Source organism: Homalodisca vitripennis, chromosome 4 (genome assembly GCF_021130785.1).
Source record: "Homalodisca vitripennis isolate AUS2020 chromosome 4, UT_GWSS_2.1, whole genome shotgun sequence".
Classification (NCBI taxonomy): domain Eukaryota; kingdom Metazoa; phylum Arthropoda; class Insecta; order Hemiptera; family Cicadellidae; genus Homalodisca; species Homalodisca vitripennis.
In genome coordinates this window covers 15,441,140-15,455,849 of record NC_060210.1, presented here as the reverse complement: position 1 = coordinate 15,455,849, position 14,710 = coordinate 15,441,140, and the positions used below count along the sequence as shown (strand labels likewise).

At 32.5% G+C, this 14,710-nt stretch overlaps 2 protein-coding genes across 4 annotated transcripts in view; one reads left to right on the top strand and one right to left on the bottom strand.

Moving 5' to 3' along the window:
- Positions 1-583: 583 nt before the first annotated feature.
- Positions 584-10,454, bottom strand: LOC124358979 (UPF0389 protein CG9231). The gene is made up of 3 exons (XM_046811275.1): positions 9,930-10,454; positions 3,985-4,078; positions 584-949 (listed from the first exon to the last, which is right to left on the bottom strand). Exons 1-3 carry the CDS (start codon positions 10,057-10,059, stop codon positions 739-741), a joined length of 435 nt encoding a protein of 144 aa, XP_046667231.1. The 5' UTR covers positions 10,060-10,454; the 3' UTR covers positions 584-738.
- Positions 10,455-10,578: 124 nt separating this feature from the next.
- Positions 10,579-14,710, top strand: part of LOC124358978 (ADP-ribosylation factor-like protein 13B) — a 29,249-nt gene continuing 25,117 nt past the window's right edge. The window contains exons 1-2 of one of the 3 annotated variants that reach the window (XM_046811274.1): positions 10,579-10,663; positions 11,104-11,471. In XM_046811274.1, the coding sequence (XP_046667230.1) occupies positions 11,386-11,471 (86 nt within the window). In that variant the 5' untranslated portion in view covers positions 10,579-10,663; positions 11,104-11,385. Of the gene's footprint in view, positions 11,472-14,710 lie in introns of all 3 variants that reach the window. The other 2 variants (XM_046811273.1, XM_046811272.1) reach the window with 2 other exon arrangements.

Here is a 14,710-nt window from a genome sequence, read left to right as displayed (position 1 = left end):
CCGAGTGCTTTGCTTCCCAGCGTTGGTGTTTTGGAGCATCACGCTATATTTTATTTTTTTATTCTCGTTGTTGTGGAATAACAAATATTATTATTTATGTTAAGAATTGTCCATTGCATCTATTTAGTGTGTTAGTATTATTAAGAAGTATTTTAACAAAATGTTTATTGTTAACAGCTGTTGTTATTATTACTGGGTTTGAAAAACAGCTGTTATGTAACACATACCTACGAGTGGTAAAATGGCGACTGAGGAGTGGTTGGCAAGGAATGTGGAGGGGGAAGTGAGTCTCCGCTTCTACTCCCTCTCCATATCTCTCTCTCAAAGCAGCTCATCTATAATTTGTAGGTCAGATTTAACTAACTCAATACGCTTAATTTTAAAGTTGACTGGTGCCGAGTAACTGAAACTTTGCAGACTAAGGAAAATTGGAATTTGTAAAATTCACAATAATATTGTTATCTGAGTTGGTCAAGTGAGAGATTGTTCTTTACTGAGTAACTCGAAATTCACAGGTTGTTTGTTGTGTAACATATATTCTTCTATATTAAACATTGATATCCTGGATAATAAAAGCACACAGTTTTAAACAAATGTTATATTTTTTTATCATACAAACAAACCACATGAGAAAAATAATATCCATTTTGACTTATAACCTAAGCGTGATACATGCAAACGTGATTGTGGTATACAGTTACAGTTTTAGTATGGAAACTATGTTACTCCATTGGCAAATCACTTCTTTGCCTGCGCCTCCGCTTCTTGTCTGGCTTTCTCATTGTATTCTTTGTGCCAATCGAGGTTTAGCTGCGTAACTGATTCTCCCTTCTCCGCCGCTTGTTTGCCGCTTATCACCATGGCAACGCAGCCGATCGCTGTTAGCACCATCATGTAGTTGGCAACCTTGATCCTAGCCTTGTTGCGACCCTTGTCCACCGTCTCAAACCTTAATTCAGTACGAAATAAGTTAAATTTGGAGAAAAATATATTACTTAACTCAAAGTGAGGGTAAAAACATTTAACATCAGTCTGAAATTTGTTTTTAAATGATAAACCAACTCTTAAAAATAGAGCAAAAACATATTAGACATATTAATGAATAGAAGCTATTAATCTGAGGATAGCAGGAATTGATCCAGGAATCAAGAAAAATAGACTGAAACCTAGAAAACTAAAAGACTAGGGAAGCAGGAGAAAAAAACAGCTTCATAATATCTATCACCAATTAGGCCTCTTTAGTAATTGTATGGCATATAAGGTTTTGATAAATCTCATACTTCTGACCTGAACTAGAAGGTTTAAGCAGGTTTTATACGTTCACTTCACTCCTACTAAATAGAAAATGTTGATAAATCAGAAATTCAAAAGGCTAAAATGGTAGGGGGCTAGGGCCAGCAAACACAATTGTTGGATTAGTAAGGTCCCAGGGCCAGGTTTCGAAGACCAAATTCCTAAGAAACAATACCACTTGAGGTTAAGTGGTAGAGAGGACTTTATAGTCCTAACTTCGCCTCTAATAAAGTCATTTTTCATTTCATTTCATTTCACTTACACAGCAAGCGCAATCTTACAGTTTTCAAATCTGAGAGCTTGAACTTCTAATCCCAACAGGGCATCCTTGAATGAAAAGTGTTCAGAAAGCCACATAAGTCAAAATATTGATAGTATGACCCGGCTGGAATGGTTACATAATGTGATCTGTCCTAATGTCATCCGTTACAACACACAAAAGATGCTGTCCTTTACACATCATCCCATCCTCCTTTAATAATTATTTCTACAAATTTTGTTTCTGTACAAGTGGATGAACATGACACCCAGCGCTACATCACACTTGATTATCATTTGTCCTGCAAGGTCTCAAGACAGCGAAGTTGAGGGATTCAAAGAAATTAAACAACACATAAAACATTCAAAGCTTCAATAAAAAAGTATTTAAAAACAAAATTCACTTATATTCATTGTAAATAAAATTTAGTTTTTATATAACTCTTAAAATAATAACAGTTACAAATTTTACTGTATAACTTGTGCAAGTAACTAAATAAATCGTTTTTAACAAATACTGATCCAATAAACATTTATTTTACTTGGATATTACAAAAACATTTCTTAATAATTACATCACAAAGAAGCATACGAAAATTTGCCAGACCGTGGAATCACAGCAAGCATGACTAATGCATTCACAAGATTTAAGGTGTGAGAGAGGGAATTAAATAATGCCTCTACCAAAGAAACAACAGATTACCATCATCTAGATGTAACAATTATTAATATTAAAATTTAAAAATTTAGACCAATCACAAAAAAAAAATCATCGTTATATATTTAATAAAAAATAACCTAAAAAAATAATTGTAGCGCATAAGAATGAGGAAGAATTCCCTGTGGTTTAACAAATATAATGTGGTATGAATGACTCCCAGAACATTATTTGAATTAGACCAAAATTTAGTTTTGTGCTGCCAAAAAAATGTTTAATACACACACAGAAAATGTCAATTGTATATTTTGTGTTGGCTTTGCCCTAAAGCTCTCAACTCCTAATCTTTGCTGCTTTCAAAGGTTTCTTTTTTTATTCTATATATTTTAAAATTGCTGTTCAAAGTTAAAATTACTTATTCTAAATACTGTACCCAGTGAGGGGCAGGGGGGCAATTATATCCCCTCTTTTAAGAGAACAAGGAAATAATATGATGATAAGAATGACATATAATTAGAAGAAAAATCAACATTTTTATTGCAAGTAAATTATTGTAATAACTATTATAATTATATATTATTTTCTTACAACTTTATGGTTTCATTCTCCGTTCTGTTTTAAAACCTACAACCTGAACAACCATAACTTACCCTCCCTTTTTTGATTCTGGGTATACCTAAGGATACTCTGCAAGTCATTTGTTCCACTTTCATACCATCAAACAGTAAATAGCTTGAAAATAGCTACACGTTGTAGAGCACTATTATACATTCTAATTTTTGAAGGCAATATAAGACTTCATTTCTGTTGTGAACAGCACATTGAACAAACACTAATATAAGATAAATATTACTCACAGCGACTTTATACTGGGTAAGATCAACTGACTAGTGTCAATCTGAATGTACACCATAACACGTCTGTCAATCAACGTGTTAAAAAGTATTCACAAAGAAATTGTTTCTAAAATATCTATGAAAATGTTTAAAAACCACAAACCCACTCAGTTATTAAACCCAAAGTAATAGAGCCCACACATGAATTGTTCTCAAATGACAGGAATTACAATGTTTAACCAAATTTTATATCGCCGACAAATATGTAACTTTTGGCAAGAAAATGGAAAATTTCATCTTACCAAAAGGACAAAACACAGACATGATTTTATATTTTCTAGACTTGCTCGAATAGACGTAAGTTATCTGCATATTTTACTACAAACACTAATTTCAAATAACAAGTCTCCCTTATAAGTCATTAAAGATGATTTATAAACATAAGAGAAATATGGCATACCACATGTTGCGTAACAGACTATGCAAGGTTGTATGCAAAATGTCAAGTTTACAGTTACATGCGTTACTATGCCACATGATTGTACTCAGGTTGTTTACAAATTTATTTACTCTTTGATTATTTTTGTTTGTCATCACGGTTACTAATAAGACCAATTTTAAAATGTTCACTAACGCTCAGCTAAATCCCATGGAGTGACATGCACCATCATCAAACTCGATATTGCCTGAACAGATATAGAGTTCAATTTCTAGATATCATTCGAAAAGACGGAAATACAATTTTTCCAGCCATTTAAGTCACAGGCTTCACTAATGCTCAGCCAGTTACTAATGCGCTATAAATTCTACTCATACCAGCTTACTTCTCCGTTTTTGGTGCACTCAATAACCTCCAGAAAATTACTGGTATGTTGTCTGGTAGACTGATCGTTTAGAGTGATTTCAAGACATTTGAACATAAAATCATTGCACACTTACGGAAGAACATCTGGTATCTCAGCCATAGTCTTGAAACGTCCAGCAAAGACCAGCAATCTTTTGTTCCAGTCTGACACATGTACAACATTCTTGACTGTAACAAAATCATTGTATTAGGAATTTCGATGAAAACGATGCAAAATACCGTTAACATATTTCCTATAGGACTATTATGATTTATGAAATTTTTCAGCACCTATGGTAAAACCAGTTTCCAAAAATAAAAACAAGAGGAAAATAAGTGACGAGTGATTTGCAACTACCAAGCACATTGGTAATCTTCTATTAAAAGCTGCACGGTAAAGAAATGACCTTTGGAGTGTTAGCTTTTACGCCCTTAATTTTGGACATAGAATGATGGGTGAGGTCTAATTTAAAAGATGTTATTAATAATACCTCTTAAAACATTTTTACTTTTTCTTGTAACAATTTTAAAAATTAGCCTACAACAAAGCTTTACAATTCATAATCAATGAAAAAATTTTCTAAACCAAAAAGTGTTTGGATGTGTAGTCAGTGTATCTTTAAAGTGAAACATGTCCTGTAAGTCTACGACGACAAATCAAGTTTTGTAAGTTTTTGAGGTTTAAGATTGTTCTTATAAGTCTAAAACCAAGATGGCTGCCCGGTATACTCTTCTCAAGATAAAAAACAGTTCATAAATACCTTTTACTCAAAACCTATTCCTCTTTGTTATATCCAAAATATATGTTAGTGGCGAAAATCTAATTACGTTTTTTTTAAATAATATGGCATAACATTTAAGCTTTTACAACAAGAAAACATGAATTTAAAATATCCAGACTTGAAACAACACCTATTATACATAAGTTCTAAAAGAGAAAACTATGTGTACCTTCTACATTGCTATGAAGTTAAGGATAAAAATATCACGTAAAATATGTCATTTATAATAAAATGTTTTATTATAAATTTGTTTTTAATTAAAATTGAATAACATTTAACTAGTTTACTCAAAACCGTGTATGATACACTTTAAAATAATGTTCAAATGTTCTCAAAATAAAAAAAAATGTTTCATCCTTTTTTATTTCAAATTTGTTTTAATGTAGAAAGTTTATAGCTTTCTTTACAAAATTTTCAAATTTTTGGAAGAAAAAAGTAGTTGACTGATGTTTTAATCGAGTAGTAAATATATAATTAGTCTTCCAAGGAAGGTGTAACAGTATATTATGCCGAAGGCTGCGTGGTCAAGGGCATAATTGATCGTTAATATGCGAACTCTGGATACCTGGTGGCCTCCAGTTTAAACACAGCCTTCCATAAGTAGAGCGGGATAATGCTTGGGGTGACCTTTAGATCTCCGCTACTCGTGGGAACACAATGAGTAAAAATGAAAAAGAAATCAAACCAAACCAGAGAACTCTAGCAGCACTCAAAATGTGAATGAAAATCCACAAAAAATAGAGGGAATAGAAATGGGTGCTGACCCTAGCTGTCCTGAACAAACAAATAAGACAGGCGGACGTCCCAGCAGAAGTCCTGAAACCCCCAACTCAGCCAGAGTCAAGAGTGTAAAGAGGGTACTCTCAAGAAGAAGCCAGGGATTTGGTCTTAAAACCAATCCCAGAAAAACAAAACAGATATTTAAAAAGACAAAGAGAGGGATAACCAAAAAGACCTCACTCCGGAAGCTCATCAGAGAAAGAAAGCGAGAAATGAAGTGAGACAGGGGTCACGAAAGGAACAATCAGCATTCCTCAAAAACCAACTTATAAACAATCTGCAGAGGGCATAAGTGTGAGAATATTACACTCCGATTTTTTCGAAACCCTATTCTCATCTTAACACATGGAAGATATTCAGAACAACTGCATCCTGGAATTTAAATTAATTGCTACTGTACATAATACAACTTTATTTTAAAAATAGAAATCCAATATGATTAGTTTGCAATATGGGAGTAGAAACTTACATGAACTGAAAGGTTTGCTAACAAAAGAAAAATGGGAAACTGTGTATACTTCTTTGAACTCAGAAGAAGCCTACAACAACTTTAGAAAGCTAGTGACAGCTGCCCTAGATGCTGCATGTCCCCTTATGACAGCTGGTAGCAAAAAGAGAACACTAAAGCACTTCGCTGATGCAGAAGCACTAGTGCTCAAGAATGAATTCCTAACTCACCTTAACGAGTATGAAACTACAGGAAATCTTGAGGATAAAAACAAAGCAAGGGATCTCAAAAAAACCTATGACCAAAAACTGAAAACTCTGAGAAGCCAAGCTATTGCTAGTAAAATTTCCAACTCAGAAAACAAATCTAAAACAATCTGGGAAACAATAAATACTGTCCGATCAAAAAAACAAAACTGCTCACCTGAACTAAAACTAACCATTGATGGAAAGCTTATTGAAGATACATATATAGTCGCTGAACAATTCAATAACTACTTTGCCAACATGGCAAAAAACACAATTAACCTTAATAAAAACTCTAATAGAAAACCAATTGAACCAGCTGAACGCATAGGCACTCAAATTAATGAACTTAGTTCATTAAGACCCACAACTCAAGAGGAATTAAGATTAATTATTAAAAACTTTAAATCAAAAAACTCAGCCGGTATTGATGATATATCCACAAAAATACTAAAACACTGTGCAGAAGAACTTATCTATCCCCTTTCTGATATCTTCAATAAATCTTTCAACGAAGGACACTTTCCCTCAGCACTGAATATATCAAAAATCTATCCTAAATTTAAGACTGGCAGTAAATCAGAATTAAGTAATTACAGACCCATTTCATTACTACCAACTGTCTCAAAACTTTGTGAGAAAATTGTTCTCGTCAGGCTATTAGAACATTGCAGGTTGAACAACCTGTTAAGCAGCTCTCAGCATGGCTTCGTCAATGGCAAGTCAACAACTACAGCAATGATTAGCTTGATAGAATCAGTGACTGACAGCATAGAAAAAGGCAACCTGACTACAGCTATCTTCTTGGATTTGAGTAAGGCTTTCGACTGCCTGGGTCATGACCTCATACAGAAGAAACTAAAAGCACTTGGTGTAACAGAAACAGCTCTGAAATGGTTCGAAAGCTACCTCAAAGACAGAAGTCAAATAGTCGAACTAAAGTCTACTGAAAAAGGGGTGACTAAAGCATTCCGATCACAACCCCATCCTATACATAGAGGTGTCCCACAGGGATCCGTGCTGGGTCCAGTGCTTTTTATTCTTTTTATTAATGACCTTCCAGAATACTTACATGAATATACTAAAACTTTGATGTACGCTGACGATACAACCTTAATCCTTGACAACAATACACCTGAAAACCTTAGTGTAAATGCTTTTATTGCGGTCAACATGGCATATCAATATTGTGATGGAAATGACTTAGTGGTTAACCCCTCTAAAACTACCCAATTAGGGTTTGGGAGAAGAATAGGACAAATTAATTGCTCACCAAAAGTTAACTTGGTTGAACAAACCAAATTCCTCGGAATTACAATTGACTCAAGCTTATCCTGGACACCCCATATTGACCAGCTATGCAATAGACTAAACTCAAGCCTATATGCACTCAAACAGGTTAAAGAAATTGGTGATCTGACTACAGCACGTACTGCCTATTTTGCTTTATTTGAGGCACATATAAGATACGGTCTAGCTGTATGGGGAGGGACATCAAATGCTAACATGACCAGAATTCTAATCCTTCAAAAAAAAGCAATAAGAATACTTGCAAACCTTCATTTCCGGGAAAGCTGCAGAGAGGTCTTTGCAACATTAAAGATCTTGACCGTGACCGCTCTCTACATACAAGAAGTTATTTTATATGTTGATAGAGAAAACCTATCAAGGCTTGAAGACCTGCACTACTACAACACCCGCAACTCAACTATGTATCCACTGCCCATTCACCACTTAGCACAGTATGAAAAAAAACCATCCTACATAGGAAGAAAGCTGAGCAACTGTCTACCGATAGAAATAAGAACGAAGAAGGGGAAACAGCTAAAGACTGAACTCCATAAACTGCTCTCACACCAGGCCATCTACACACTTGAAGAATTTTACCAAATGACCAACCCTGGACATTAATATTCTACTCTAAATGTTTTATGTCACCAATTAGGTTTATTAATTTTTGACACTATCTCTGTACTTGATGTATATGAATAAAGAACATTTTGACTTTGACTTTTGCAACACTAAAGAATAATAAATGAAGATAAATGTACAAGGTGAGCAAAATATTTCACTTTATTTTCTTTATTAATCTATTTTGTTTAAACACACTCATACACCTTGCCGCTCTACCCATAAGAAAAAGGGACAAAATGTCATTAATGTAATGGACAAGAAGTCCAAAAATATTTAACCTTGAAACTCAATCAAGGTAAGTCAGTTAAATTATAATGAATACCGACATATATACCCTGTACAGTAAAATATAGAACACTATATAAGAAGGAAATGTTAGAATTGTATTAGTTTACCTCGTTAGAGGATAGTTATTGTTAACACACAACGCAATCACTTGTATCAATTTCCACAACACAAACATGACAGAGTCCGACACAGTTAGGACAAACCGCTGTCAAAAGGCAAATGATACAAAATTTAAAAGTCTATGTAAACCATCAAGATAGTATGCCTGTCAAGGCTTAAATGCTGGCAGTCACATATGTATACTAAATTATTTTATTTTTATTTCAAACTTAGGCCTATAGCTTTTACTTTTAATATTTTAGATGTGCAGGCTACAGTATAATAAGCGCCACCAACACAATCGGACGATAATTATCGATTTTAAATATCAATACTATTGAATACGACATTTGACCTATAGATATTCATAATTAATTATTGCCAACTTTCTTTATTTAGACAAGTGACATCATTACTAGCAGTTGTTATTTTGTTTATGTAGGAGATGGTTAGTGACAAGAATAATGGCGATGAATATACAAATATTGCCTCAAAATGTTTTTATAAACAAAGAAATTTTTAAAATCTGGTCTCAAAAGTGAGTGCATTACTGATCATCTTGCAGAATATGTGTATCAACAAGAAATTGTGATTAATGGTGGTGAACCATTAATATTAAAATTTTCAAAGCTTAAAACTTAATTCATTTTGACGTCATTGTTCAAAGTGTATTAAAGTAAAAACATGTTTGAAAATAAATTAAAAGTTAAAATCATGTATTTTGTTATTGACTAATGGCGGCAAGAACAGTGACCTATGTGTCTTCTTTGTTTTACAAGCAGTCACTTTTATCCTTGAAAATAAATAAGGTGAGTAAATGTTACATAGTAATATATATTATATTTTAATTTGTAAATTATATTAATATTTATAATTTCTAAGATTGAAAACTAGCCAAACCATGTTGTTCTTTGAAATATCTATTACGTTACTTGGTCAGAAATTTTGCTTTCAGTCCTTTGGATGGTCATGAATATCGATGATTCCATATCATTCGATAATCATCATCCGATTGTGTTGGTGCCGCTTATTATACTGAAGCCGATGTACATTGTTAGTTCTTTTATTCAATATATAAAATACTATTGATTACGCCAAGCAATTGAAAAGCAGTCCATTTATCGTACTCTGCCCTCATACTGTTATCCCCCTCCTTCTCGTACCTTGTTTGATATCTACCACCCCAAGTATGCAAAAACTTACGGCGATTGGAGCGGTAGTCACTGATCTTAAGATTTACCCCACCCCATAACAAAACCCCAACAATATCCTCCTGGTTCTCTAGTTCTTTAAAGTGGGGGTTAGGTTAAATTTGGATTATTATTACATTTTCCTTATTTTTTAATAATTTCCTCAGTAAATTCATGGTTGTAATGACATTTTACATAAACAAGAATATTCTAAAGGTCGTTTTAGTATAAGCCCCAAAATCTAATGTTTGTTACAATTAGTATAAGAGAAATAAAATAAATAAGCCTACTTACCCATTTCACTAGGTGACATAGCAGCAATCTTCTCAGCAGTTGATACTTTATTATCCGACATACATCTTGAAATAGGCTGCAATACTAACCGTTTCCGACAGCATGTTCTAGCGACAGCGTTCAAAATCATATTAATTTGTTTAAATTTAAAATTCTAATCACCCACAGTTGTTTATTTGTCCGAAAACAACTATTCATTCGTTATTTTCCTTAACTTCTCTCCCCCTCTATCTCTCTCTCTCCTCTGCGCGGCACAGCTGATTCGAGGTTACTAAAAGTTTAAACCAAAGAAAAATATATAGTTTTGTAGCAGTGCCACAATCCACTGATAATAATCGTACTCTAATTTGTAAGAAATGAGCAATAAAATTAATTACTGTTTATAAAAATGTCCTACACTTCACACAGTCAGTTGTGTCTCAATTTACGTTCGCAACTGAAGATTTTAAACCAGTGTTCTAGAGTAAACCAAACGCTACTAACTTATTTACTTGTTGTACTTTGTACCGACTGTGGTGAGAACGTGACAAGTTAAACGTGAATCAGTGAAGTAATTGTACAATGAACTGGAATTTCCAGTGAACTTCCCCTTCTCCTTCCCCCTCTCTTAGTATATCGGCTTACATTGGTCAGTCAGTGCATGCAGTCTTCACGTACTCTCTAAATTGCCCCCTCCTCTTGAACGACCTAGTCTAGTGGTGTGTCGACACAACCTAATAATAAAAACAAGAAATGTACGTGCAGTTGTTCGCATGCGCTTTTCGGTTTTGCTTTTATAACAATATTGGCTACCACTAATATGGAATTAAAAACAAGTAACGTACTTTTTAGTCAGCGCTTCATGCTATAAGAAATTAGGCCTAATTGTTCGTAGAAAATTGATATTAAATTTGCTTTTTGAGTTATCAAAACATTTTAAAACCATAATATTATCGAAAAATATTAGATTGTTTAGCTTTTTATACTATTTAATCTTTTAAGGCTAAGGGTTTGCTTTCTATAAAATAATTAAAACCCGCATTTAGTTAACAAATATATAACGAAACCAAAAATTATTTCACGAAAGTTGATAACGGATATTATGGCTCTAAGCATGTGCGTACAAAAGCATTAGCTCGACAATGATTCCGTCACCATCAGCTGTTTGACGGTGTTGTGTACCTTCTGTCAATAGGTTGCCATAGAAACTGCAAAACAAGGGCTATACGAAAATGTATTGCTTTCAGTGGTCATGACACAATATTTGGGAAGAAATTATGCCTCTGGTATAATGTGTCACGTGACTAAAATTGAGTTCGTATTCAGCTTACTTTTGTTTACATGAATCATGCCGTGTTTATAATTTTCTGGCATTTTTGTAATGGACTGTACTAAATGGACTATGATACTTGTGTTAGAACTATGAGTTAAGAGTTCAATGACTGTCTGAAAATGATGTTATATTTAGTCAGACGCTATGAGTTGTAAATGGTGCTGTTTTCCTGTGGATTGTTCCTGTCCCATAGGTTTAATAAGAAGATATTCTTCAAGGGCTAAAAACAGGTATAATAAACCTTACTGTTATGTTACTGTATATTTTTACAAAGTAGACTACTTACAAAATATGCAGTGAAAAATAGTATTTCAATCATAACATCACACATTTAAAGGCTGTATATACACAATGTTCCTCCAAACAGGCTAAGTCTGGAAGGTTAAATATGCATTTCTCTTGTTATTTATTATATAATTGTCTAGGTATTGTGTGCATGTGTGTAAAAGAATGCTCAATTCTTGTAAAATAAAAAAATATATAATTAGTGAAGCTTATGCACTGTTAAAGTTAATGCATCTAGTACCCATTTCATTATGTTTTGATATTCTAATATTGCGAGAAATAAAGTTCTTTCTTTCTTCTTTTGTTATTGAAAGTTAAAATTGTGTACTCTAAGTTATTTCTCAATTTGAATTTCTACCATAAGGCAGGCTAAATTAAATTCAACTAAATTTCTAAATTGATTAACCTTATATTTGATGCCATAGTGAAAGTTCAAAATGATCATCATAAAGGGTTTGATGAAAAAAAGCTCTGGAGATAAGAAAATATTACCCATTTTTATTTTTATTTTGAAGTGATAAATATACATTGTCCATTATGGTATATATCTACCCTCTGTGGGATACCATCACACCCACCCACCACCAACCATTTTGAAAAGTTGTTCAATTTTGACCAAGCTTGTTGTACAATATATGCATTACTGTTTATTTTCTAATTTCATTCTTAAATCCTTTCTAATTTTCTGAAATGTTTTGGTAGAATACGAGTGACAAGCGGACTTAGTTTTTATTTTGATAACAACAAATAATAATGCTTATAATTGCTTTGTAATTACACCAATCAATATTATCAACTTAAACTGATTAATTAATTTCAACAATTTACTTAAATAATAATTCAGTACCAGCTGTAAACATATTTTTTTATTGTAACTACATAATATTATTTTGGTGTAAAAGTAACTTAATTTGAAAAAAATTATAGTTTATAAAACTGAATGAAATAGCAATGAAAGATAATAAATTGTGTTTTCTTAGTTTCAAAGTACATGTCTTATTATTTAAATTAGATTTTTCCTGTGATTTGTCCTAATTGTTTATTGAATGGTTATAATTACTAAGTTACTTATGGGATTATGAATTTAAAACATTTTTTTATTCAGTATTCTACATACAATGTTATTTATTAATAGTTATTCTATAAATAAAGTATCTATGATTGTACTAAGTGATATAAAAATCAAGTCCGGTTATCATCTTACTCTGCCCAATATTTTTTAGTAAATAGAAATTAAAACTTTTTTATTTGGTAAAAATTAGTCAACATTTAAAAATGGGGATTATGGTATTCTCACAAGCCTTTTTGGAGTAGTCAACATAGACTTATAATGACCTCTTCTTCGCTTACATATTTGTACATTTTAATTTTTATGGAAGTAGTGCAAATTATGTGATTGTATACCCTCATCCCTTGTCATGTCGAAAATAAAAAAATACACTAATGGATTTTTAGAAAACTGAACATGACTCACTTAGTCTTTAATAGCAAGAATTTGCCTAAAAGCTTCCTCCTTCACAAGTAATTCCTATTTTTTGCCTTTTAATTTCCTCTTCCAGTAACTTCCAGCATGTCTTTGATTTTACAATATTCTGTAAACTTAAATATATTTCACACCTTTGAAAGCTTAAGTTGCTTTTTATCTAATCATTGTCGTAAGTTTGGTTTGTCACTACCAGTAGAAAGATTGACATTTCGCATATAAGAAATCGCAGTAAACTAAAGTGTACTTCCATTTGAGTGTTTGCACCAAAACATTTAATCCTGTTTTAGATGAGTATGGTCATGTGCAACCCATCAGAACCTTCTTAAAATCTTGTTGTTGTCTGACTGTCTGTGTAATGACTCTTGATAGAAAGTTCCTACAGACGTGAAACTTGGTGTGCATACATTCCTCGTGCTCCAAGGATAAACCTTATTCATTTCGAAGCCAAAAGGTTAAGTCTACTTGTCTGTCTGTTATTCTCTGTCTGTACAATAACTATTGATAGACAAATCAGAGATGCTTGAAACTTGGTATATGGGTTCCTCATGGTCCAAGAAGGGTTCTATTGATTTTAGGATCAAAAGTAATAGGGCAGTTAAGCTGTCAATCTGTCCGCCTGCATGTTACCTCTTTTTCAAGTGGTCATCGTGTTTTCATCACTTTTTAAATTATTAAAAATATATTTCTTATTATTATCATTTTTGACGGTTAATGTGAGTGTTTAATATGTGTGTATAAAAGTTTTCATGAGATTTAAGTTAATTTTTTTAGGATTAACTGTATATTTTTATAGTTCTATGGAAGAGACTGATTTAAAAAAATTTGTATACAGAAGTAGTTGATGAATATACTTTTCCATTGTTTGTAGTTATTATTTTTCATATTTAACCCCCTAAAATTGTGTTTTGCAGGGAAAATACGTCAAAAAATATCACTCAAATAATTTTGCAAAAATTTCATTTTGTAAATTCGCATTCAGTTTAAATTTTGGTTTAAAGTGTAATATTAAAGCCATGACAAGAGACTATCTTTATGATTTGGCTTTTGGGTACAGTACAGTGCAATATGATGACCCAGTTTTTATACTGTTAAAACCGATCAATATCAACTGATGTTGATGAATTTGTTCAAAAGTAAATTTCATCTTTTAAGAATACCAGTTAACTTTATAAAACTAAATAAAATTACTTTAATACTTCAATTTGTTGGAATGGTGCTGAAAATATTGGACCAGAAGTTCTTAAAGATTTTAATTTTAAAAGTTCACATTTTACACTGAACCAATTATTATTTATAAATTCCACATCTGAAAATTCAATATTATGACATATTTGCAAATTATCCGTTAAAGGGATATATTTAAATGCGCCTCCTCCTGAAGTTAAACAATGCATTTTATTTGTTATTCTTTGGTTGTTTAATGATTCAACTGGTTAATTGCATCTAGTATTTAGTTAATTTGAAATTCAGTTAAAACCATATGTAGTTATGTAGGTAACAGTACAAAGCTTTCAATGAATTATGTAATAAACTATTACTGTACTTGATTTTAAACATGCTTTGAAAAGATTCCAGAGTCCAAGCTCTGTAGGTTCCCCTCGACCACCAATGAAGACAATTGGTGTGCTGGCGGATGTAAAACTCAACGATCTACAATTGAATAATTGGTCACAATGCAGTCTATATTAAGCATCTCCA

Coding starts and splice junctions, on each gene's coding strand:
- LOC124358979 (XM_046811275.1), bottom strand. CDS start 10,059: ATGATTTTGAACGCTGTCGCTAGAACATGCTGTCGGAAACGGTTAGTA. Junction 4,079..9,929: donor TATGTCACCTAGTGAAATGG/GTAAGTAGGCTT, acceptor ATTTTGTTACAG/TCAAGAATGTTGTACATGTG. Junction 950..3,984: donor GAGATACCAGATGTTCTTCC/GTAAGTGTGCAA, acceptor TACTGAATTAAG/GTTTGAGACGGTGGACAAGG.